The sequence below is a fragment of the Rhinichthys klamathensis genome, unplaced genomic scaffold, assembly GCF_029890125.1.
Source record: "Rhinichthys klamathensis goyatoka isolate OS25496 unplaced genomic scaffold, OSU_Roscu_1.1 h1tg000429l_1, whole genome shotgun sequence".
Classification (NCBI taxonomy): domain Eukaryota; kingdom Metazoa; phylum Chordata; class Actinopteri; order Cypriniformes; family Leuciscidae; genus Rhinichthys; species Rhinichthys klamathensis.
Window position 1 is genome coordinate 655,888 of NW_026606925.1, and position 27,927 is coordinate 683,814.

The 27,927-nt window shown below is 43.4% G+C and overlaps 1 protein-coding gene across 1 annotated transcript in view; it reads right to left on the minus strand.

Moving 5' to 3' along the window:
* Positions 1-11,179: 11,179 nt before the first annotated feature.
* Positions 11,180-27,927, minus strand: part of LOC130071097 (uncharacterized) — a 38,961-nt gene continuing 22,213 nt past the window's right edge. Inside the window, exons 15-16 of the mRNA XM_056235712.1 lie at positions 13,408-13,584; positions 11,180-11,202 (exon numbers count right to left, since the gene is read on the minus strand). Coding sequence (XP_056091687.1) covers positions 11,180-11,202; positions 13,408-13,584 — 200 coding nt within the window. The remainder of the gene's footprint in view (positions 11,203-13,407; positions 13,585-27,927) is intronic.

A 27,927-nucleotide genomic window follows, 5' to 3' on the forward strand; every position in this document is an offset into this window, starting at 1 on the left:
TTTTATGATTGCTTGCCACGATAATTAAAAAAATAAGCTACATGTACAAACACCGTTTCACCAAGGCACATCGGCCCCTCATCAGTCAGCACACAAGAAAAAAAAGAGAAAAAGCACAGAACTTACTAATTACGAAACTTTGATGAGGTTGAAAAGGTGAAACAGTCATAAATTCCCCTGGAACCCAAACATTAAACTTCATAAAGTTTGCGCAGTTGCACAACTATTTACACAAATATAGCCTATCCTTCTCAGTCCGAGTTATGAATGAAGGGAACAGCATCGCGAGCTGATGTTTCAGCGCATCCTCTGACTGCGTGTTGTGACTGAAATTGTGTGTGCGGGAGCACATGCACAAAAAAGTTTTGTAAAATGATATATGATAAAATAAAAATGATTCATATATCATTTTACAAAATTGTTTTGTTTGTTATTTCGATCACATCACAATCAGAGGAGGACGGCTGAAACTGCACACATCTACTTTCTCTCTCGCGTGATCGTATAATTACGATCACAACACAGCAAGCAGCCGAGCACACGGCACGCAAACTAATATATATATATATAGCCTAAATAGTTTTTCTAAGACCACGGCCTGCATCCCTCTAGTTAATTTAGCATCGACTGCAAAATAATCATTATCACAAAAACATCTTGAGTCTTTGGCTACTCACTGGTAGCCTGGTTCTACCAGACTCTCGTACATTTCATTTGTACAGAGAGTCTGGCCTCGCTCCATTGAGAAACGTTTACTTCCTTGTAGGCGGGTTCTCTGTTAAAGTTCAAAACTATTGGATCTGCCCAGCGTCACTCAGGATCTGCCATAGCCAATCGCTAACGTGTGGTCGTGACGTATGTCATGCGCCGTAACCGGCTGGAAACAACAAGTCCGAATTCCATATTCATAAATCTAAATATCTAAATGCTAAACCTCTCTTTCTTATATTTGTGAAAGAATTTTAAAAATACCTCTTTTCAATTAAGTTGTCTGAGAACAAAAAAAGCCTTAAAAACATTAACTGTTTGTAATTATTTTCCTTTTTCAGTGTCATGTAATTCTCTTAACTTGTTCATGTTTATTTTATATTATCCTCCTACTGTTTTATTTTTGTTTTGTTTTTATTATTATTTTTTGTTTGTTTTTGTATTATGTTTTCTGTTATTACTTGTGTATTGTTTTAAGCAATAAAAAAACAAGTCCGAATGATCAGAGGATTATGTTTAGAATAAGATGTCTGTCAACGAGAGCTGCATGTTTTGTTCATCGAATTTAAGAGTTCAAGGAACAATTCTAAATTCTAAATGTTTATTTGACACTAAGGACAGTGATGTATTCAGTCAACTGTCGAAGCTGGGTGTAATCATTAACAATACGCCGCTGCGGTCGTTTCGGATCTGCCGCAAATGCTGTACAGTGATCATCGTGCACGCCGAGCTGCCCAGCACCAACTCCTAACCTTTCTGCCTCCCTCACTTGGTCCTCCATTAGTGCAACAAGAGGAGACGACAACAACTATCGGCTTTGCATCCTATCGTTCGCCTTAGCTAACTCATTCACCACTAGCGGAGTGAGCTGGAAAATTAAACTTTTCCCGAACCCCTTGGGGAGGAGGGCCACAACATCATGGCCACCAACAACACTTAGCAAACATTGATCTTGCTCCGGCTTTAACTTCTGGATATTCGGCAGTTTTGCAACAACGGACCGAATAGATTTTCTCACGTCTTTCTCCGCTGCCATTACTGAACTCCAACTCAAACTGACGCGCTACATCAACGTCATCGTTCTCAGCCACTCCCTCTGTTCGCTGATTGGACCGGTAAAAAAATTATTTCTGGAAACCAAAGTCTACAGCACAATCCCAGACGTAGTACTGAAGGAAAATAAAATTGAGCGGAAGTGCGTAGGAGGGCGGAGCCAGGCTAACTCACTGGGGCTTTAACACATTAGTCATGTTCTTCTGTAAAGTGTAGTAATTGTCCAAAAAACAAACAAAAAAAACACACACTTCAATTAAATGACTCTTTGGGGACTTGATAGACACACACACACTCCGATTAAATGACTCTTTGGGGACTTGAGAGACACACACACTCCGATTAAATGACTCTTTGGGGACTTGAGAGACACACACACTCCGATTAAATGACTCTTTGGGGACTTGAGAGACACACACACTCCGATTAAATGATTCTTTGGGGACTTGAGAGACACACACACACTCCGATTAAATGACTCTTTGGGGACTTGAGAGACACACACACTCCGATTAAATGACTCTTTGGGGACTTGAGAGACACACACACACTCCGATTAAATGACTCTTTGGGGACTTGAGAGACACACACACTCCGATTAAATGACTCTTTGGGGACTTGAGAGACACACACACACACTCCGATTAAATGACTCTTTGGGGACTTGAGAGACACACACACACACTCTGATTAAATGATTCTTTGGGGACTTGAGAGACACACACACTCCGATTAAATGACTCTTTGGGGACTTGAGAGACACACACACACACACACACACTCCGATTAAATGACTCTTTGGGGACTTGAGAGACACACACACTCCGATTAAATGACTCTTTGGGGACTTGAGAGACACACACACTCCGATTAAATGACTCTTTCGGGACTTGAGAGACACACACTCCAAGTAAATGACTCTTTGGGGACTTGAGAGACACACACACTCCGATTAAATGACTCTTTGGGGACTCGAGTGACACACACTCCAATTAAATGACTCTTTAATATTAACAGTCTTGAACACATTGTGTTGAAAGTACACATTGCAGTTAATGACAGAAATTCAAAAACATAAAAAAAAAAAAAAAGAACAATGAAAAATCAATTAACTTGGAGGTGGGAATGATTCTCAGTGCACAACCATCCTCGATATTTCCTCCATCCACCCATCAAAATCTCTACCTCCTCCTTTACCTTCACTCCTCCCTCTTTACCTTCACTCCTCCCTCTTTTCAACCTCTTTACCTTCACTCCTCCCTCTTTTCCATCCTCTTTACCTTCACTCCTCCCCATTTTCTCCCTCTTTACCTTCACTCCTCCCTCTTTTCCATCCTCTTTACCTTCACTCCTCCCCCATTTTCTCCCTCTTTACCTTCACTCCTCCCTCTTTTCCATCCTCTTTACCTTCACTCCTCCCTCTTTTCTCCCTCTTTACCTTCACTCCTCCCTCTTTTCCATCCTCTTTACCTTCACTCCTCCCCCATTTTCTCCCTCTTTACCTTCACTCCTCCCTCTTTTCCATCCTCTTTACCTTCACTCCTCCCTCTTTTCTCCCTCTTTACCTTCACTCCTCCCTCTTTTCCATCCTCTTTACCTTCACTCCTCCCCCATTTTCTCCCTCTTTACCTTCAATCCTCCCTCTTTTCCATCCTCTTTACCTTTACTCCTCCCTCTTTTCAACCTGTTTACCTTCACTCCTCCCTCTTTTCAACCTGTTTACCTTCACTCCTCCCTCTTTTCCATCCTCTTTACCTTCACTCCTCCCCATTTTCTCCCTCTTTACCTTCACTCCTCCCTCTTTCATCCTTTACATTAGCTGTGTTGGACATGGGCTGTGGCTGGATGTAACCGATCGGTGAGAGTTGCCGTGTGGAGGCGGGAGGAGCTGAAAACTGAGACGTGAGTTTGACTCTTTCTGCTTCCCGTAGTGACGCTTGCGCTGTGTTTGCATACTTTACCACAGCTGAAGTGGAATAAATGCATTATTTGCCAAATACACCGATATTTCAGAGACATTTTGATTCAATACATGTACTGCTTAATACAGCGTCTGTTTGTACAAGAATATAGTTCAACATAAGCCTAAATCCCAATGAAGTGGGGTCTACATTGTATCAGTTTTATTTTGATAACCATGACAATATAACATCGCGACTACATGAAAAGAGCTTTCACTGTTATAAAAAACAGATTTGTGCGGTGGATTCGGCAAATCGTGGATCAGTTGTGTCGTCATCAGAGCTCGTGAGTCGCTCTGGAGAAACTGCTCTGGCTGAGTCCTGCTCTCGAATCGCTCTCGCCGTACTCTGAGACCATACGTCACAGTCACGGGGCGTCGCTGTCTGAAGCCGTACACAAGCTCTAACCGTCATGCACTGCTCAAGTCAGCCGTCTGTGCAGCGCTGTCCAACAAGTTCAACAAGCATAAAGCTCTCCTCCCTCTTTACATCATCTTTATATTCTCCTCCCTCTTTACATCCCCTTTACATTCTCCTCCCTCTTTACATCTTTTACATTCTCTCCTCCCTCTTTACATCCCCTTTACATTCTCTCCTCCCTCTTCACATCCCCTTTACATTCTCTCCTCCCTCTTTACATCCCCTTTACATTCTCTCCTCCCTCTTCACATCCCCTTTACATTCTCTCCTCCCTCTTTACATTCTTTCCCCCCTCTTTACATTCTCTCCTCCCTCTTTACATCCTCTTTACATTCTCTCCTCCCTCTTTAAATTCTCTCCTCCCTCTTTACATCCTCTTTATATTATCTCCTCCCTCTTTACATTCTCTCCTCCCTCTTTACATTCTCTTCTCCCTCTTTACATTCTCTCCTCCCTCTTTACATTCTCTCCTCCCTCTTTACATTCTCTCCTCCCTCTTTACATTCTCTCCTCCCTCTTTACATTCTCTCCTCCCTCTTTACATTCATTCTCTCCTCCCTCTTTACATCCTCTTTACATTCTCTCCTCCCTCTTTACATTCTCTCCTCCCTCTTTACATCCTCTTTATATTCTCTCCTCCCTCTTTACATTCTCTTCTCCCTCTTTACATTCTCTCCTCCCTCTTTACATTCTCTCCTCCCTCTTTACATTCTCTCCTCCCTCTTTACATTCTCTCCTCCCTCTTTACATCCCCTTTACATTCTCATCCCTCTTTACATCCTCTTCTCCCTCTTTACATTCTCTCCTCCCTCTTTACATCCCCTTTACATTCTCTCCTCCCTCTTTACATCCTCTCCTCCCTCTTTACATTCTCTTTATATTCTCTCCTCCCTCTTTACATTCTCTCCTCCCTCTTTACATTCTCTTTATATTATCTCCTCCCTCTTTACATTCTCTCCTCCCTCTTTACATTCTCTTCTCCCTCTTTACATTCTCTCCTCCCTCTTTACATTCTCTCCTCCCTCTTTACATTCTCTCCTCCCTCTTTACATTCTCTCCTCCCTCTTTACATCCCCTTTACATTCTCATCCCCCTTTACATTCTCTCCTCCCTCTTTACATTCTCTCCTCCCTCTTTACATTCATTCTCTCCTCCCTCTTTACATCCTCTTTACATTATCTCCTCCCTCTTTACATTCTCTCCTCCCTCTTTACATTCTCTTCTCCCTCTTTACATTCTCTCCCCCCTCTTTACATTCTCTCCTCCCTCTTTACATTCTCTCCTCCCTCTTTACATTCTCTCCTCCCTCTTTACATTCTCTCCTCCCTCTTTACATCCCCTTTACATTCTCTCCTCCCTCTTTACATTCTCTTCTCCCTCTTTACATTCTCTCCTCCCTCTTTACATTCTCTCCTCCCTCTTTACATCCTCTTTACATTCTCTCCTCCCTCTTTACATCCTCTTTACATTCTCTCCTCCCTCTTTACGTTCCCTCCTCCCTCTTTACATTCTCTCCTCCCTCTTTACATCCTCTTTATATTATCTCCTCCCTCTTTACATTCTCTCCTCCCGCTTTACATTCTCTTCTCCCTCTTTACATTCTCTCCTCCCTCTTTACATTCTCTCCTCCCTCTTTACATTCTCTCCTCCCTCTTTACATCCCCTTTACATTCTCATCCCTCTTTACATCCTCTTCTCCCTCTTTACATTCTCTCCTCCCTCTTTACATCCCCTTTACATTCTCTCCTCCCTCTTTACATTCTCTTCTCCCTCTTTACATTCTCTCCTCCCTCTTCACATCCTCTCCTCCCTCTTTACATCCTCTTTACATTCTCTCCTCCCTCTTTACATCCTCTTTACATTCTCTCCTCCCTCTTTACATTCTCTCCTCCCTCTTTACATCCTTTACATTCTCTCCTCCCTCTTTACAATCTCTCCTCCCTCTTTACATTCTCTCCTCCCTCTTTACATCCCCTTTACATTCTCTCCTCCCTCTTTACATCCCCTTTACATTATCTCCTCCCTCTTTACATTCTCTCCTCCCTCTTTACATTCTCTTCTCCCTCTTTACATTCTCTCCTCCCTCTTTACATCCCCTTTACATTCTCTCCTCCCTCTTTACATCCTTTACATTCTCTCCTCCCTCTTTACATCCTTTACATTCTCTCCTCCCTCTTTACATCCTTTACATTCTCTCCTCCCTCTTTACATTCTCTCCTCCCTCTTTACATCCCCTTTACATTCTCTCCTCCCTCTTTACATTCTCTCCTCCCTCTTTACATCCCCTTTACATTCTCTCCTCCCTCTTTACATTCTCTTCTCTCCTCCCTCTTTACATTCTCTCCTCCCTCTTTACATCCCCTTTACATTCTCTCCTCCCTCTTTACATGCTCTTTACATTCTCTCCTCCCTCTTTACAGTCTCTCCTCCCTCTTTACATCCTTTACATTATCTCCTCCCTCTTTACATTCTCTCCTCCCTCTTTACATTCTCTCCTCCCTCTTTACATCCTTTACATTATCTCCTCCCTCTTTACATTCTCTCCTTCCTCTTTACATTCTCTCCTCCCTCTTTACATCCATTACATTCTCTCCTCCCTCTTTACATTCCCTTTACATTCTCTCCTCCCTCTTTACATCCTTTACATTATCTCCTCCCTCTTTACATTCCCTTTACATTCTCTCCTCCCTCTTTACATCCTTTACATTATCTCCTCCCTCTTTACATTCCCTTTACATTCTCTCCTCCCTCTTTACATCCTTTACATTATCTCCTCCCTCTTTACATTCCCTTTACATTCTCTCCTCCCTCTTTACATTCTCTCCTCCCTCTTTACACCCCCTTTACATTCTCTCCTCCCTCTTTACATCCCCTTTACATTCTCTCCTCCCTCTTTACATCCTCTTTACATTCTCTCCTCCCTCTTTACATCCTCTTTACATTCTCTCCTCCCTCTTTACATCCTCTTTACATTCTCTCCTCTTTACATTCACTCCTCCTCTTTACACCCCCTTTACATTCTCTCCTCCCTCTTTACATCCTCTTTACATTCTCTCCTCCCTCTTTACATCCTCTTTACATTCTCTCCTCCCTCTTTACATCCTCTTTACATTCTCTCTTTACATTCACTCCTCCTCTTTACATCCCCTTTACATTCTCTCCTCCCTCTTTACATTCTCTCCTCCCTCTTTACATCCTCTTTACATTCTCTCCTCTTTACATTCTCTCCTCCCTCTTTACACCCCCTTTACATTCTCTCCTCCCTCTTTACATCCCCTTTACATTCTCTCCTCCCTCTTTACATCCTCTTTACATTCTCTCCTCCCTCTTTACATCCTCTTTACATTCTCTCCTCCCTCTTTACATCCTCTTTACATTCTCTCCTCTTTACATTCACTCCTTCTCTTTACATCCCCTTTACTTTACAGATGTAAAGAGGGAGGAGAATGTAAAGGGGATGTAAAGAGGGAGGAGAATATAAAGATGATGTAAAGAGGGAGGAGAGCTTTATGCTTGTTGAACTTGTTGGACAGCGCTGCACAGACGGCTGACTTGAGCAGTGCATGACGGTTAGAGCTTGTGTACGGCTTCAGACAGCGACGCCCCGTGACTGTGACGTATGGTCTCAGAGTACGGCGAGAGCGATTCGAGAGCAGGACTCAGCCAGAGCACTTTCTCCAGAGCGACTCACGAGCTCTGATGACGACACAACTGATCCACGATTTGCCGAATCCACCGCACAAATCTGTTTTTTATAACAGTGAAAGCTCTTTTCATGTAGTCGCGATGTTATATTGTCATGGTTATCAAAATAAAACTGATACAATGTAGACCCCACTTCATTGGGATTTAGGCTTATGTTGAACTATATTCTTGTACAAACAGACGCTGTATTAAGCAGTACATGTATTGAATCAAAATGTCTCTGAAATATCGGTGTATTTGGCAAATAATGCATTTATTCCACTTCAGCTGTGGTAAAGTATGCAAACACAGCGCAAGCGTCACTACGGGAAGCAGAAAGTGTCAAACTCACGTCTCAGTTTTCAGCTCCTCCCGCCTCCACACGGCAACTCTCACCGATCGGTTACATCCAGCCACAGCCCATGTCCAACACAGCTAATCACTCTTCACTTTATCATCTTTACATTCTCTCCTCCCTCTATAACAGAAATATCAAAAAGTTTAACATGACATTCCATCCAACTTCATTGCAACTGAACAAAGAAAACTGAATAAATGAAATTAGACTATATTACTATCCTCTACTTCTTCATTAGCTTTCTTATACTCTAACTTTTCACTTTATATTCTGTTTCATTCCATCCTCAGAATATTTCTACACCTTTATCCTCATTTCTTTTAATTAAGCTCAATTTCTTACAAAAAGAGCATAATATGCAAAGTGTTGAAGTGTTGATGGCTCCCTACAAACCACCCTTTCTTTTAAGAGTCGTGATCCTGTTCCGCACATAATTTTTCACACCAGTCCATGTTCGCTGCTTCAAAGCTTCTGGCTCTGCGTGAATGCATCTTTCACAGTCTTGCTTACCAGGAACTTTGCATGTCTTGATGAACTTCATCATGTGTCTCTCTACTGCTTTTACCTCACTGTCCTCCCATTTCTTTTTTGGAGCGTGTGAAGAACCTATGAAATAGTTAAAAAGTAAATTCTCATTACAACTAAATCGGTGAGTAAAGACCAAATCAAGATTGTGTCCTCATGTGTTGATTATTTGAATTTGGCTGGATATTGCTGCTTGGAGCTAATTCATGTTTATTTGATTATTGTTGTTTGTGCAGTTTAGAGATTTTTCTTACATTGATCCACCTGTGAAACAGATTGATCAGATTGAACAGGTTGAACAGGTTGATCAGATTGAACAGGTTGAACAGGTCGATCAGTCTCTGCTGGTGCTGTTGTCTGAGATAGGTCACTGTAGTCCTCCTCATCACTTGACATGGAATCACCTTGGGCCTCAAGTTGCTCTAAATAATTAAATGACAATAAAATTAACACTATATTGCTTATACTTAGTATCTGTGACATGATGTGTTTTGCAAATAAGTACAGCACAGATACACACAGACTAAATATACTCATACCATTTGGGTCAATTTCAATGTCATCAAGTTTCTTTCCTTTGTAGTCAGACAGTGTTCCTTTCTCCATGGCCATTAGGACTTTACTCATTTTTGCCAGCTGCAGTGTTCCCTCTGGTAACCGGTAATACTGTCTGTGGATTCTGATATCGTGACCAAGGAAATCAGCCAGTTGGTCTGCTTCATTCTCATCAAGGTTAAGAATTTTAGACATGGTTGCTATGTGTTTCCTGAGCCTAGTTGATGACAGTGCTTCAGGGTTCTTTATGCCACATTCGCAAGCAGCTTTGTTGATGCACTCTCCACCTCTGTAGGCTGACATTGCTCCACATCTGGCAAACATAAAGGGATTCTCTGCTGGAACACCACAAAGCTCCCGCGTTTCAACGAGCAGCTCCATGGCAGAAACCATGGAAGGCTTGAGGAGCACAGGAACCTTTCTGCCTCGTTTACCCCGGATCTCAACTCTTGTGAAGTGCAGACACAGCTTCCTCTCAAACTCAGACAGACAGATGGCAATGTCTTTGTGTAGCTCAGAAGAATCCCTACTTTTAAAAGCTGACAAAAGCATCCGGGATACCTCACCTTCTCTCCTTCGGTTGAACAGGATGACCTGGGACAGTGTGACCTTGGCTAGAGCAGAGTAGCTGTCAGCAGAAGGGCAAGTTCTGAGCTTACTTAGGAGCCCATCGTGTTTCTTTTCAAGATGTGTGTGCAGGACTTTGACATCCTGAGTGAAAGGAATGATCTGTGGTGTGTTCCACTTGGCTTCTTTCAATGTAGTTATAGCACCAGCAGAAATGTACTCATTCCACCTTGCCTGGTGTATTTTCCTGAAGTCTCGGGCGCATTCAGCACGATCATGATCTCCATACATCATGGCATTGCTCTCAACAATGCTACAGACCTTGTTTAAAGAATGCCCAAGTTTGAGAGCTAAAGAAGGAATGCGGTAGGAGTTTTTCTCTTCATTGTAGCCACATAAAACTTTAACAGCTGCTATGACATGTTTGAAGTTTGCTGGTATGAAGAAGTCTACCATTGTTCTCAGTGGGGTAATCTTCCTTGCTTCAAGAAGAAGTCTGCCTACTTCTCTCATCTTCTGTCTGATGTAGTCATGTTTGGTCACATCAGACCCCATCCTGTTGAACATGTGCTCCCCCAGCTGCATGATGCATCTGTCAGTATGAACTACACGCGAAACTTCATCATAGTTCATAAAGGACAGTATTTTCTTGAAACCTTTGCTCACTTCTAAGCCAACTGGTGTGTTTAAAGCACACAGAGATCGAACTCTTTTCCTGCCCTGGGCATCATCCTCTTTAGGTTTAAGGGGACAGTTTTTGATATGCTTCCAAAGGCTATGCTTGTTGTAAAGCCCTTGGCAGTAAATGCAGTGAATAAATTCTTTGGCTCTTTGTCTATTTTTTGGACGGTAGCAGGCAATCATCTCCCCATGTCCTTGTCTCACCACATCTGTGTTGTGGGCAAAGTTGCCCCTTTTTCTAAGGAGGTTTAACTGGACTTGTCTTTCTTTGGAATGTTTTGGAAATGCTATTGCCTTTACAACCCCCACTTCGTTGCGATGGACAAATTCAAGGTGTCTTGCCATTTTTGAATATGGCTTAGAGCAATAAAGGCAATACTGCTTCTTGTTGTACGCCTTGCGTTCCTGCTTTGGTGATGGCATTGACTGAATAAAAGTCTTTTCACCAGACAAAGTGTTTGTCTCTTTAGATTGGCATTTCATCTTTTTTGGTGATGGTGCGGTCATAAATTGATCAGATGAACTACCTGCCTCGTTGGGAGATGTTGGATGTATCAAAGCACTTTTGACCATGTCATGTCCAGAAGAACTACCATCCGATTCATCGGAGCTGATTTTTGGTATGTAGTCAACATCGCTGTAGTCTGTGACATCGCTGTAGTCTGTGTCACAGACGGAACTTCCGGAATACTGAATGAGAGAATTTAACACTTACTCAAGGCAGTGGTTGCTGTAACATTACGTTTCATCATATTGCGGATACTATTATGCAAGCCAATTCATAATTATGCAAAAAAAAATTGCATATAAAGTATCACATGGCAAGTCACATACCTGTCTTTTTCTTGATGGCCTTAAAGAGGATATCTGGAAGAGGATGAATACAAACCAATATAAATGATATATAATTTCATATAATCTATTGTTAGTTCTACCAGTGCAATACACCCCGACCATCCCAATAATTCAGCAAATGAATCTACCCACCTCCCATGAGAGTGTCTCAGACACCTGTGATGAGTGAACCACTGGTGTTGACACAGCACAAGGTGAAGATAAGGGTGGAGCAGGCGAGGATGAGGATGATGAATGCTGCGCATAAGGCGATGAGGGCTTCACAGGCGAGGATGATGAAGGCTGCACAGGCGAGGCTGATGAAGGCTGCACAGGCGAGGCTGATGAAGGCTGCACAGGCGAGGCTGATGAAGGCTGCACAGGCCAGGCTGATGAAGGCTGCCCAGGCGAGGCTGATGAAGGCTGCCCAGGCGAGGCTGATGAAGGCTGCCCAGGTGAGGATGATGAAGGCTGCACAGGCGAGGATGATGAAGGCTGCCCAGGCCAGGCTGATGAAGGCTGCCCAGGCCAGGCTGATGAAGGCTGCCCAGGCGAGGATGATGAAGGCTGCCCAGGCGAGGCTGATGAAGGCTGCACAGGCGAGGATGATGAAGGCTGCCCAGGCGAGGATGATGAAGGCTGCCCAGGCGAGGATGATGAAGGCTGCCCAGGCGAGGATGATGAAGGCTGCCCAGGCGAGGATGATGAAGGCTGCACAGACGAGGCTGATGAAGGCTGCCCAGGCGAGGCTGATGAAGGCTGCCCAGGCGAGGATGATGAAGGCTGCCCAGGCGAGGCTGATGAAGGCTGCACAGGCGAGGCTGATGAAGGCTGCACAGGCGAGGCTGATGAAGGCTGCCCAGGCCAGGCTGATGAAGGCTGCCCAGGCGAGGCTGATGAAGGCTGCCCAGGCGAGGCTGATGAAGGCTGCCCAGGCGAGGCTGATGAAGGCTGCACAGACGAGGCTGATGAAGGCTGCACAGGCGAGGATGATGAAGGCTGCCCAGGCGAGGCTGATGAAGGCTGCACAGGCGAGGCTGATGAAGGCTGCACAGGCGAGGCTGATGAAGGCTGCCCAGGCGAGGCTGATGAAGGCTGCACAGACGAGGCTGATGAAGGCTGCCCAGGCGAGGATGATGAAGGCTGCCCAGGCGAGGCTGATGAAGGCTGCACAGGCGAGGATGATGAAGGCTGCCCAGGCGAGGCTGATGAAGGCTGCCCAGGCGAGGCTGATGAAGGCTGCCCAGGCGAGGCTGATGAAGGCTGCACAGGCGAGGATGATGAAGGCTGCCCAGGCGAGGCTGATGAAGGCTGCCCAGGCGAGGCTGATGAAGGCTGCCCAGGCGAGGCTGATGAAGGCTGCCCAGGTGAGGCTGATGAAGGCTGCACAGGCGAGGCTGATGAAGGCTGCCTAGGCGAGGATGATGAAGGCTGCCCAGGCGAGGCTGATGAAGGCTGCACAGACGAGGCTGATGAAGGCTTCACAGGCGAGGATGATGAAGGCTGCCCAGGCGAGGCTGATGAAGGCTGCACAGGCGAGGATGATGAAGGCTGCACAGGCGAGGCTGATGAAGGCTGCCCAGGCGAGGATGATGAAGGCTGCCCAGGCCAGGCTGATGAAGGCTGCCCAGGCGAGGCTGATGAAGGCTGCACAGGCGAGGATGATGAAGGCTGCCCAGGCGAGGCTGATGAAGGCTGCCCAGGCGAGGCTGATGAAGGCTGCCCAGGCGAGGCTGATGAAGGCTGCCCAGGCGAGGATGATGAAGGCTGCCCAGGCGAGGCTGATGAAGGCTGCCCAGGCGAGGCTGATGAAGGCTGCCCAGGCGAGGATGATGAAGGCTGCCCAGGCAAGGCTGATGAAGGCTGCCCAGGCGAGGCTGATGAAGGCTGCACAGGCGAGGATGATGAAGGCTGCCCAGGCGAGGCTGATGAAGGCTGCCCAGGCGAGGATGATGAAGGCTGCACAGGCGAGGATGATGAAGGCTGCACAGGCGAGGATGATGAAGGCTGCACAGGCGAGGATGATGAAGGCTGCACAGGCGAGGATGATGAAGGCTGCACAGGCGAGGATGATGAAGGTGACGTGGGAGGTGTTGATGTTGATGAGGACAGGGCAGGAGGGCATGAGGTTGATGAGGCCATTATAGAGGTGGACACAGCACAGGGTGCTGATGAAGAGGGTGCACCAGATATGGATGCGACTGAGGATGACTGTAACAGTCTTGATTGAAACCGCTTCTGCAGATATATAAAGAGATATTTAGCTTAAACAAGAATAAAATGACATTAAAAATATTGAAAACTGTGGCACCCATATAAAACAAAACAAACACACTGTAGGGGTAAACAAAAAATAAAGAAACGTGTTTTGCACACTTCAAAGCAAAGATCATTAATAAAATAAAAAACAACAAAATTGTGACAATAGTCAAATTAATAGTTACACTGGTTCAGACATTAAAACTCTGAACCAATAACTACTTAAATGATTAGTTCACTTCAGAATTAAAATTTCCTGATAATTTACTCGCCATCATCACACCATCTAAGATGTTCATGTCTTTCTTTCTTCAGTGTAAAAGAAATGAAGGTTTTTGAGGAACACACTCCAGGTGTTTCTCCATATAGTGACTTCAATGGGGTCCAACGGGGGGGCTTGTTTGTGTGATAGACATTTTGAACAATCTTTAATGACTCGTGACTACTGAGTTGTCTCAGAGAGTGATTCTTTAATTTTGTGTTGACTGCGCACACACAACATCCTATAGGTTCTGTACTGGAAACAGAAATGATTAGTTAAATCACTCGAGTCTTTGGGTCCTTCGTTCTTCCCATCAGTCCCATTGAGGCTATGCTGTCAGTACTGGAAAGATAAATGATTAGTTCACCTCTCAAGTCCTCGAAGACTCAAAATATGAACTAATCAATTCTGCATCCAGTATTGACTGCATAGCTCAATGGGGCTGCCACGTGATGAACGAATGACTTGAACCCGAAGTCGATAGACTCGAAACGTGTACGTATCCGGTACTACAGACTGCATAGCTCAATGGGGCTGCCACGTGATGAACGAATGACTTGAACCCGAAGTCGATAGACTCGAAACGTGTACGTATCCGGTACTACAGACTGCAAAGTTAAGTTTATGAGGATGTCACAGGATGAACGAACGGCTTAGATCGGGAGGTGAGGTAACTAACAGACTGCATAGCCTGAAGACCCAAATAAATTAATGAATCATTTCCGTCTCTCATAATTTGGCCTTTTCCTTGCATCGCACTTTTTTTCTTATTCTAAATGCGATCAACATTTGATGTGTTTGGGGAATTTGGCTACCATTTTAAATACATTCTACTGAAATGAACAAAAGGTTTTCGAAAAAAGATTTGTTAATTTTGATGAACGAGATTCAAAGATCCAAGTCAGTAAAATGATCCGAACGTGCCACAACTATTACACACGTGTGCTGGATGAAGTGGATATGCACCTGTAGTCAACTGGTTGCCTGTGTTGTTCATTATTTTGGGGGCGGAGCAATGAAGGGAGGTGTGTGTTTGTTTGGCTGTCGATTTTAAATATCAACAGTGTTTATCAGAAATCACTGACTGCACTTTTAACTAGCTGGCAGTAAACATCAGTAGATCGCTGCTGCATGTATGAGATGGTTACCGTTTTATTCCTTGATGTTCTTGCTTTGCCTGACAGCTTATGTGGACCCTTGCTGTTCACCTTGTCCAATTCAGGAAAGGGAAGAGAAGCTGCACAATGGGGCTAAGAAAGCAGGAAATATTTGTGAAGGACAGAAAAACTTGTTTATGTTCATTTCTCTAGCTGTCCTACACTTTAACTATCATTTCTTTCACACACATCTCTAAGCTGAAATAGTCAATAATATAATGATACAGATGTTTTAAAGTGGACCTACCGATTTCTGCGGGCCCAAACTGCTGGCTGGCTTTTTATCAGTGGATTCTGCTGATGCTTGATTTAAAGGCTTCAGAAATATGAGACCACAATCACATGGTAACTAATCAGAATGACAGTAAAAGATTATCATGAATTACTGATCAATCTCTTTAGCATTTTCTTGATAGTACCTTGACTCGCCATGGCCAATCTGAGTCTCCATAATTGTAAGTGATTTCTTCTCCTGGTAGAATGTCTCGTACAGCAAAGAGACACAGGTGAGGTTTTCTGCTCACTTCAACGGTTCTCATTTTGCAAGTAGGATTTCTGGTCTGATCGTTTACAAGTCTTCCCAAGGACAACCCGTCTTCTTTAGATGCATCCATGCTATAAAGACATCCAATTATCACTCAATACTTGTAATCTTAGTATACATGATAGAAATGTACAGTTATTTTCTATAAGTGGTTCTGAACCCCAGTCCTGGGAACCCACCGCTCTGCATATGCTGTATGTCTCGTGTTTTAATCCAGCTGATTCAGATGAGGAGTTTATCATCAGAACACGGCTCTATGAACTCAACTGAGTGTGTCTGGTGAAGGAGACATACAGAATCTGCAGAGAGGGTCTGAAAACCACTGATATATATGATAGTGTACTGCAACATCCTCTCAGCTCTCAGATAAAGCCATCTCAAATTAAAGGGATACTTCACCTCTGCGAAGATGAATATGTATTTAAAATGGGTCATTTATGTAGAAGAAATGTGAAATTATTTTTGAATTTGGAGCTTTCTACTGTAGACTGAGAAAAGCCAGAAAATGTATTTTTGGCTTATGTGGATGAAAGACAACAACTCCCAGAATGCACTTGCTTCGCTGCCCTAGGAGGCCACGCCTACCGGTAACAGAGCGCAGTAGTTAAACAACAAGTATAGGCTACTAGTGAGTTCGAAAATGTGTTTTGAGATCGCCCAAAATGTTCGGGATTCGGCTTTTGCGTTCTACAGTCACCATTCATTATGTTTACTGTGGCGAGCAGGACGAGTGAGAGCCGCGGGAGAACGACGCGAGTCATGTTTACTGTGGCGAGCAGGACGAGTGAGGGCCGCGGGAGAACGACACGAGTCATGTTTACTGTGGCGAGCAGGACGAGTGAGGGCCGCGGGAGAACGCGCGAGTCATGTTTACTGTGGCGAGCAGGACGAGTGAGGGCCGCGGGAGAACGGCACGAGTCATGTTTACTGTGGCGAGCAGGACGAGTGAGGGCCGCGGGAGAACGGCACGAGTCATGTTTACTGTGGCGAGCAGGACGAGTGAGGGCCGCGGGAGAACGGCACGAGTCATGTTTACTGTGGCGATCAGGACGAGTGAGGGCCGCGGGAGAACGGCACGAGTCATGTTTACTGTGGCGAGCAGGACGAGTGAGGGCCGCGGGAGAACGGCACGAGTCATGTTTACTGTGGCGATCAGGACGAGTGAGGGCCGCGGGAGAACGGCGCGAGTCATGTTTACTGTGGCAAGCAGGACGAGTGAGGGCCGCGGGAGAACGGCGCGAGTCATGTTTACTGTGGCGAGCAGGACGAGTGAGAGCCGCGGGAGAACGACGCGAGTCATGTTTACTGTGGCGAGCAGGACGAGTGAGGGCCGCGGGAGAACGGCGCGAGTCATGTTTACTGTGGCGAGCAGGACGAGTGAGGGCCGCGGGAGAACGACGCGAGTCATGTTTACTGTGGCGAGCAGGACGAGTGAGGGCCGCGGGAGAACGACACGAGTCATGTTTACTGTGGCGAGCAGGACGAGTGAGGGCCGCGGGAGAACGCGCGAGTCATGTTTACTGTGGCGAGCAGGACGAGTGAGGGCCGCGGGAGAACGGCACGAGTCATGTTTACTGTGGCGAGCAGGACGAGTGAGGGCCGCGGGAGAACGACGCGAGTCATGTTTACTGTGGCGAGCAGGACGAGTGAGGGCCGCGGGAGAACGACACGAGTCATGTTTACTGTGGCGAGCAGGACGAGTGAGGGCCGCGGGAGAACGCGCGAGTCATGTTTACTGTGGCGAGCAGGACGAGTGAGGGCCGCGGGAGAACGGCACGAGTCATGTTTACTGTGGCGAGCAGGACGAGTGAGGGCCGCGGGAGAACGCACGAGTCATGTTTACTGTGGCGAGCAGGACGAGTGAGGGCCGCGGGAGAACGGCACGAGTCATGTTTACTGTGGCGAGCAGGACGAGTGAGGGCCGCGGGAGAACGGCACGAGTCATGTTTACTGTGGCGAGCAGGACGAGTGAGGGCCGCGGGAGAACGGCGCGAGTCATGTTTACTGTGGCGAGCAGGACGAGTGAGGGCCGCGGGAGAACGGCACGAGTCATGTTTACTGTGGCGAGCAGGACGAGTGAGGGCCGCGGGAGAACGGCACGAGTCATGTTTACTGTGGCGATCAGGACGAGTGAGGGCCGCGGGAGAACGGCACGAGTCATGTTTACTGTGGCGAGCAGGACGAGTGAGGGCCGCGGGAGAACGCGCGAGTCATGTTTACTGTGGCGAGCAGGACGAGTGAGGGCCGCGGGAGAACGGCACGAGTCATGTTTACTGTGGCGATCAGGACGAGTGAGGGCCGCGGGAGAACGGCGCGAGTCATGTTTACTGTGGCGAGCAGGACGAGTGAGGGCCGCGGGAGAACGACGCGAGTCATGTTTAATGTGGCGAGCAGGACGAGTGAGGGCCGCGGGAGAACGGCGCGAGTCATGTTTACTGTGGCGAGCAGGACAAGTGAGGGCCGCGGGAGAACGGCACGAGTCATGTTTACTGTGGCGAGCAGGACGAGTGAGGGCAGAGGGAGAACGGCTCGAGTCATGTTTACTGTGGCGAGCAGGACGAGTGAGGGCCGCGGGAGAACGACACGAGTCATGTTTACTGTGGCGAGCAGGACGAGTGAGGGCCGCGGGAGAACGACACGAGTCATGTTTACTGTGGCGAGCAGGACGAGTGAGGGCAGCGGGAGAACGGTGTGAGTCATGTTTACTGTGGCGAGCAGGACGAGTGAGGGCCGCGGGAGAACGACACGAGTCATGTTTACTGTGGCGAGCAGGACGAGTGAGGGCCGCGGGAGAACGACACGAGTCATGTTTACTGTGGCGAGCAGGACGAGTGAGGGCCGCGGGAGAACGACACGAGTCATGTTTACTGTGGCGAGCAGGACGAGTGAGGGCCGCGGGAGAACGACACGAGTCATGTTTACTGTGGCGAGCAGGACGAGTGAGGGCCGCGGGAGAACGACACGAGTCATGTTTACTGTGGCGAGCAGGACGAGTGAGGGCCGCGGGAGAACGGCGCGAGGCCGGTGGCGTGATTACTGATGAGCGACACCTGTGAGACGAAATTTTCTTAGCAATGTTAAAATGCACATCAACCGATCACTTGTTTAGCTTTCATGTAAACACTACATTCAGATTCACCAATCGGAATGAATTCAGTTAGATTAAAAACAAAAGGTGTGCATGTAAACAATGAATGGCGACTGCAGAAAGCAAAAGCTGAATCCCGGACATCGACGGCCGGACATGTCCGGGAAAAAGAGGATGGTAACCCCTACTACTCAGCTTTCGCCACAGAACAAGAACCTGCTAGCTTAGCTTCCAGAAAAAGATGTCTGACACTATGTGTACATTGTGTGAGTGAGATCCCACCCTCTATGGGCGGGTTGAGAACATGCGGGACAGCCCCTACTACTGGCTGTAGTCTTTAGCCTCTGGCCAAAAAATCCTCCGATGACGCAAAATGACGAATTTTGCTTCATCGGAGGATTTTTTCCAGACAAAAAATACATAAATCTCTCGTCTCAGGGGGATATGAGGGTGGAAAGCATGGTAATTCGAAAATACTACAGGTTTTCTACTAATACAAAGCTTAATGCTAAATCCTGAACTATCCCTTTAACCATTTTGTTCTCTTTAGGGAATACAGAGAAAAACTCTGGTGCGGTTTGAATGAAATATGAGCATAACATGGACCAGAGACATATAAACGAACCAAAAACAGGAAGATGTGACCCTAAAAAGGACAAACTGGTCAAGCATAACAGGTTTGACGATAGAAATGCCAATCTGAACACTAAGCAGACCCGGACCAAACGAACCAAGCGAACAGAACTACAGGCATGAACACACCCTGAGTATTTTACAGTTCCAGATATTTTATCATCACTACTACATCAATCCAACAGTTCTTTACTCACCACCAATTTCTGCCATGCCACTGAAAATCAAACAGGAACGTGTTCTCAGCTTCAGTGTAGTGTTCAGTTCGAGCAAGACTCTCCTCTGAACTCAGAAGTTCACCTCTGTATTCAAGAACAAAATCCCCTCTGAAGAAAGCTCCAGTGGTGAAAACTCCACGCCCTGAAGAGGAGAAATTCATTAGCAGCAGTTTCTTTAATGTCAACTATTATTTTGATTATTACTAAAAGTTCTTAACCATATGATGTACATTATATGATGTAAAAGGGAAATTACTGTAGGAAAATAGTCAATAGCCAGGCTAATCTCAAAGTATGCTTTGCTTTTTATACTTTACATTATACTTTTAAAGGGGTCATGACATGAGACCAAATTTGCCTTGATCTTTTGGTATATAAGAGATCTATGTATTATTAAAACTTCCTGCAAGTTTAATAGCTTAAGATGCCCCCCCCCCCCCCATTATAAACGAAGCATTTATTTAATCAAGCTCTAAATACAGCTCGTTGTGGATCCATGGTACGAGGTGACGTCACGGTACGAAGTGACGTACCAGTCGTTTGCATATGACCGCCTCCAGCACAAGACAACTATGCCTCATTTCGCATCATCGCATGCGTTGTCATGCAGCGAGTGGGTCTGTTTACAAGAAGATTGCGATGCCACGCAGACGTGCTGTTCCTGGCTGCGGACAAACAACATGTTTGAATACGCCACCGAACGATCCAGGCGTCAGGGAAAGCAGTTGGATGCAGTTTATTTGCCCCGCCAAACAGGGGTGATTCTAGGATTTTATAAATGGGGGGGCCACAGGGTGGACCAAGGACCAGTCAGGGGGGCCCATGGGAAATCAGCTAGAAAATTCAACTAGAAATAAATACTTGTTTAGAAAATATTAAACACGAATTAAAAAATCTTTGCAATGCCCAGTGCCCTAATATAGATGGTATTAAATGTGGCACTGAACAAGAGCCTGAAAATCATTTTGTATTTAACATGGATTGGACCACACAGTTTTGTTCTTATAAATAAAAAAAACATCACCTAGGCATTAATTAGTCATCTAACATGCATTATTCTCAACACAAACATTGAATGTGTGTGTGAGTGTCGGTGAACGTTCTCTGCATGAAATCGGTCTCTAAAATGATTTCTTAAAGAAATCTTGGATGTCCTGTTGCGGTGTATAAATAAACAAAAACCCATTAAGTATCTAAATTACACAGTTGCATGTAGCTATGGTGTTAGTTAACATTCTCACATTTTAATGTTCACCACGGCACGACTTTTTTGGAAAAAGATTATTGTGCCTTTAGTATTTAAAACAACAGATAGAGTAATCTATTAAAAATCTATAAAAATTATCTATTTTATATTTATGTGGTCGTGCGCTGCCACGGAATCTCTATTCAGTCTGCCGAAATTACGTTAGCTGATCTAACGGTACTGGCTTGATCAGTCACACATGAAAGTAATCAGACTAACATACGGTGCAATATTTACAATGACGTGTCGAGGTATCTCTCTCTCTCTCTCCTACTGTTTTAAAAACGCGGACCTGTGATTTCGCTTTGCGAATCGCAAATCAAGCAGTGATTGACAGCGCTCTGATCCAATGGCGTTGGGCATTGTCAGGTTGACAGTAAATCTAGCCCAATGATGTTGGGGGGGCACCAGGGGGGGGTCAATCATATTCCAGGGGGGCCAGTGCCACCCCGTGCCCCCCTTCTAGACACGCCCCTGCCGCCAAAGCCTTATTTGATCGGTGAGTGATGTAGATGAGTGTGACAGGGCGCATGTTACTGAAAGAACGAGCAGAGCCCCGGCCGCGCGCGCGCCTTCAAACTGTCTTGCTCTCTCTCTCCCTCCCTCGCGCATATGCAGGGATGCAAACACATGTATGGTCCAAAAAGAGAGAGGTAATCGAAGCCCTCGCCCCGCAAATTTTCTTATAGAAAATATCCAGAAACTTACATTGCCACCAACCCCTGCCATCCCCGGCCCACCCCTATAGGCACATATAGTAAAATTAAATTCGAATAAAGTTGACAAAAAAGGTTTTATAAAAAGATAAACCTCATTCTTTTTATAAAAATGATTTAAAGGCTGAAATATACGAGTAAAAAAAGACAAATTACTTGACATGTACATTAACACTAGAACTCCCAAGGCAGTCATTTTGACTGTTTTAAAATTTTGCAATGTAATAACTTTGTTGAAATAAAACCCATGTAACTATAGGACCCTGACTTTTCCTAAATGTGTCTATATTTTATTCTATCATTGTTATTTTATTAAAATTACAAGACACAAAAGACTGAGTTTTGAGTATTTCTACCTTGAATGGTCATAACAGTCATACTGACCGTATGCATTACAGACCGTGTGTCGGTTGCTCCTTTTTCCTGCTCTTGAAGATGCATCACCGTTGACTAGCAACAATTTCTCTTGTTGTTTGTTTAGTCTATTGCAAAGCTGAAATCTAGCTTTAGCTTCGAGCTAAAACCAAATTGAAATATTGAAAAGAGAATATCAGAACAATGTCAGCAAGAAGAATGACTGCCACAGAGGCTTTAGCCATGCTTCAGAGCCTTGATGAGGCTGAGTGGTTGTTGGTTAACTAATACAATTTTACATACATCATAATTAAAATGTAGTGTTCTGATGTTTATTATTACCTATCCTAACATAACAGATCCATTTATTCTTAGATTTGATATAGCTTTTTGAAATGATATGCAAATAATGTATGAGCAGTCAGAATGACTGCTATGGCCATTATAGTAGTTATAGAATTCTGGGAGTCCTAGTGTTAATGCATATTAGCTTATATTTTATTATTAATAGTAAAATAACAGTCTGATTTTCCCGTGGCGTCTGTTGTTGCTATGCAACCATGCACTGCACTCTCCACAATGACAAAGAAGTTTTAGTAGGATTTTGACTGTACCACTTCTGCATGAGATGAGAACACTTTTTGAGAACACTTTTTAAGATGTTCTTGGGTCAAGAAAACGCTCGCTCTGTCTGGATGTGCTTAAATCCACAATAAGGACACTTTCCAGTCACACATGCTCACTTCAATAAGCCACAGAACGCAGGTTAATGTGTTTACATGCTGGGCAAATCTGGAATAAGGGGCAAAAATCTAGCGGTGTCGATTGGTTTATGCTTATGCCGTTTATGATGACCTTAGTCTGCGTTTACATGACCACACGCACTATGGGCTTATTGTGCATAATTGGGCTAAGAATGCGCAAATAAACACTGACTTTGGGTTGATGGAACCAGAAATGCAAAAATGCAACTGTTTTTGTTTTCGGGCTAATGCCTGCAGAACTCTATTCAGAAATCTTGACTGCACAATAAAAATAAATTATATATTAAATTATCAGTTTTGTAGAGTAACGTTATTACTGCTTATTCATAAATACTTGCCTTTATATTTGCTGATGAACTGCTCTTGAAGCTCAGGCTTGTCGGTTTCACAGGTAATGTGATGCTCAGCGTCCTGCAGAGGTTTCTTACGTCTTTTATTTCCCAGCATGGCGACTTACTTTCTTGAAATGACTGGGAAAAAAAAAAATATATATATATATATATATATATATATAATGTGAATGAAATAAACAAGCATATTTAAAAAATCTTGTTGATCTTACTGGAATTGTTCACCCAAAAACATACGTAATTAACATACAATTATGTTAAGTGTTCCAATTGAACCTCATGTTGTTCCAAACACGTGTGTTTTTTCTGTTCAACACTTAAGTATATATTTATATTATATCACAGAGCTCTATTCAATGACAGCACGTGTGACCAGTCTACAACAGGAATTTAGATTAAAAAAAGGCAATGTCAATGATGCCAAAAAACATTGGTTCTTGTGTGTCTTGTGACCACAATTGACATGAATCTACTATATTGATTAGCTACAGCATACAGGATATTTTCAGTCAATAACCAGCTAGATTTATATGGACTATTTCTAATGTGCTTTTTGTCTGCTTTGGACATTGAAACACACAATAAAAATACTATAAAGTGTCTATGTACCATCATTGGGCAAAAAAAGATAAAAAAGATAAATAATAAATCTAGAAAAAAACATTCCACTGAAAAAAAGATTTTTGGGCAAATATTGTATTACATAAAATTAAAAATATATCAAATAATAATGATATAAAAATATATAATTAATATTTTAAATCACAGTTGCAATTTGACAACACTTGAGAAAAACAATGATATAGTAGGCTATCACTGACTCGTTTTTTTTTTAATTTGTAGAATCTAAAGTACTATTATATAAGAAATAACAAAATTATATTTACTGGTCAATGCCTACAAGTAGGCAATATACTTTTTTCCTTATTGCAACAAATTATCAAATGAGAAACAAATAAAATACAATCGAGAAGTAAATAAAACCCTAAGCAAAAAATAATTAAACCACTAAAATAAACATACATCTTACTAACTTTCATATTTCACAATGTATTTAGTTATCATGCATTTTCAGGACAAGACTTCATCTCACCTTTCCTGCGTGGTGGAGGGTGGAGGGCTGTCGTCTGACTGTTTCGCGTCCCATTGTCACGTGTCTGCATTTCCCGGGAAAATACATCCACTGTCGCAGACGTGCGTAAATGACGTAGTTACGTATTTGGATTTCACGTTGCAATTGTGACTATTTATTTGACCGAATAGAAAACTCTCTGATGACAAGAATCTTTTTTTTTTTAATCGCAGTAGTGTTTCTTCTTCTTCTTCAAAAAAAAAAAAACTGTCGTGGATCAAGTCTTTCTAGTGGACAGAGCACATGATCACTTGTAAACGAACTCACCCGACTCGAACTAGGAACCAGTGCGCATGTCCGAACAAGCACAGGTTTAAAAGAGCAAAAAATGCAAAATGAGCAACCTAGATATCTTGAACAGACATCTTATTTTCTACTAATAGCATTTATTAATCAAAATAGTAAACTGATGTATGCAAATACACAGCAGGGCTGATATTCAAGCTGGTATAATATGTCTCTACTTTTGGAGTCTGTGTTGTTGTCAATTTATTCGAGTTAAGATGGGGGATGGGTGTGGATTATTTCGAGGCTCTAAATTAAACTTTAACAAGTACTTTAACAGCATTATCTTCTTTGTATTTCTTTCATAAATTAATGGTATTTTACATTACAGGGCGGAGAAGCTAATAGACCTTGTAAAAGTGCTTTAAAAACGCATAGCCACGACAGTTTGTGATCTTTTGAGCAGCACTTCTGCTTAGCTATCTACCTGTAACTGTCAGTCTGTTAGTTCAGCCAGAGACAAGTTCAACTCTCTGTCACTCCAGTCAGTCTCAGTGCTGTGGGGGAAGGGCGCGCGCGCGATCAGTCTCTCTCAGTGCTGTGGGGGAAGGGCGCGCGCGCGATCAGTCTCAGTGCTGTGGGGGAAGGGCGGCTGATCACAGTGTGAGCAGATCTCAGTCAGACTGACAGTCACAGGCAGAGCTAGGGTTAGGGTTAGGGTTAGTGCAGATCCAATGGCTTTTAAAATCAAATTAAGTACAAAATAATTATGTAAACAAACATTTAAACGTGTCAGCTTGATTCATGATTCTTTTAAACACTTTTTTTCTTTTGTATGACTATATGTAACTGCTCTGCCCCCCCCCCCCCCCCTCTCTCTCTCTCTCTCTCTCTCTCTCTCTCTCTCTATCTATCTATCTATCGATTTATATATATATATATATATATATATATATATATATAGGCTATATATATATATATTGAGAGATAGATAGATAGAGAGAGAGAGAGTGAATGTATGCTGTAACTGCTCTCCTCTATAAACAGTTCTTATCAGTCGCTTTGGTACATTTCTTGAATCATCCTTAAGATTTGCAAACAAGGAAAGTGCATTTCGTACAAACAGCAGAACACAATAGGATTACATGACAGCATTTTGACATTCTTGTTTGTGACACAAGGCACTGATATGTTCATTGATATATATTGTACTAAGGATTTTTAACAAGTTACAGGCTTTTGATGGTTGTCAATATAACTGTATCAGTATTTTGAGAAGTAAACACTGGCTACGATTTTGATGACAATGAAAAGACTGCACATTATCTGTATGACACATAAACACATGTACCCATTATGAGACTGGACTCACAGATACACTGTTGGTCTGTTAAAAAATGACAATGCCATTGCGATGAACAGACTATTCAAACACATACTGTATATGTGTGTGTGTTACATTATGTCTCTATCAAGTATATTTATATAGCGCTTTTCACAATATAGATTGCATCAAAGCAGCTTCACAGTATCAATCAAAACATAATAACAATGTTCGTTTCTTAGTGGAAAAACATCCACGTTTGGTAGAGCTGATCAATGGTATTAATGATTGGTTAATTAATTTGAATATCCCCAACTGAGCAAGCCAAAGGCAACAGTGGCAAGGAACCGAAAAACTCCATCAAGTGACCCGATGGTGTCCTAAAACTCCATCAGGGACCCAATGGAGAAGAAAAAAACCTTGGGAGAACCCAGGCTCAGTGGGGGCCAGTTCTCCTCTGGCGTTTATGAACTAGAGGCCGGATTTACAGTAACTGCAAGGTAAAAATGTATATGAATGTCTCTAAACAGACTTTAAACGTGAACCTGTGATTAACGCTGATGGCGTTCACATGCGCATTAAGAATTGATTCTATAGTTATGTGCGTTTGAATATATGTGCGTAGGTTTGTATTTCCCTAGAAAACCATGCCTGAACAAATTACTTGTCTATAAATTTGATACATAATTTTGTTTTATTTTATCACTTCGGGGTAGGTACGCGAAACTAGATTCACAACGCTTTATCTGTAGAGTTTATTGTTTATTGTTTATTATTTAGATCCCCATTAGCTACTCCATTAAGCAGCAGCTATTCTTCCTGGGGTCTTAACAATTTTTCAACAAAATATTAACATCAAGGCTGTACAACAATGAAGACAAATACAGAAGTGCACACAACATCATTTAAGATATCTAATTAGTGGGAAAGGGATCTCTATCACGTATTTTTACTGTCTCATGTAAAATGCAAGTAGACTCCACTGTAATACAGTAAGTCTACAGCTTATGGTGAACAGTACAGTATAGTGAACACTGTCTGATTACACGCATGTTCTGTCTATAAAGACTTGAATGTTTGAGGACACACACGGTTGTTCTCCCAACATTCAGCTCAGCTTTCAACCCGCCTCGGCCATGAGGTCATGAACATGATCTACAATATTGGCCCCTATTTCTTCAGAAACCTACAATCTCTCTGTTTTACCTCTGTATCCTTCCACCACACATCCTTACTCCTCCTCTTCTTCTTCTCGGCTGTTACCCTGTTGTTCTTCCATTCTCAGAGTGTGTATGTGTTGTGCTCTGTCTATATGGCTTCCAGAGGAAGCTTCATGAGATGCACTCTGAGCGATTATAGAGAACTGGTGATCATTGATTGATCTAATGCTTTACATTCCCCTTCATTAGTGAAATTCAAAATTCACATCTGCAATTCAGGACAAAAAAAGTATAATAGAATTGTATAGAAAATATGTTTGACAGTTTATGACAACTAGTAATTTAATGCCTATATGTTTTGAGGGGTAAGACTATTCAACAGAGAACCAGTATAATACATTTTGATCAACATGACATAAGCAATTGATAATGTAAGAAACAGCAGACACTTACATTTATTGCATGAATGTACCAAAGCATTTGCAATTTGTTCAAAAGAATGATAAACTGCTTTCATGATGTGCACAAGTGACTAGATGATGTGGAGGTTGAACAAGAATTTTAGTTGTGATTTGAGAAATGCACCAAAGCGCCTTAAAAAAACGTATGTAATTAGTGTAAACATTTAATTAATATAATAATATAATATGAGAATGTTTCATGCAGCTGCTCTCCTCTATATAATATAATATAAAATAATATAATATATACTACAAAGAGAATGTTTGCTGTAACTGCTCTCCTCTTTATATAATATAAAATAATACAATGCAATATAATATAATAAGAATAATGTTTGCTGTAACTGCTCTCCTCAATATAATATAATATAATATAATATAATATAATATATAAAGAAAAAAGTTAGCTTGTTTGCTGTAGTGAATGTGTTGCTGTGGTAACTGGTAACGGAGTCCTGTCCTGCTCGTGCGGGGGGTGGGGGAGGGGCGGTGGCCACTCAGGGAAATCACTGATATTATGAGAGGAAACGGCAGAACGCAAAGTAGGAGAAAACACTTCAAACAAATAAAATCACTCATAAAAGCAAGCGATTTAGCATGTTTTCACATCTTTTGGTGGCTTGTGTGTTTTTATTAAACAAACTTGGATGAATAAATCATCACATCCATATTGACAGATTTAAACAGC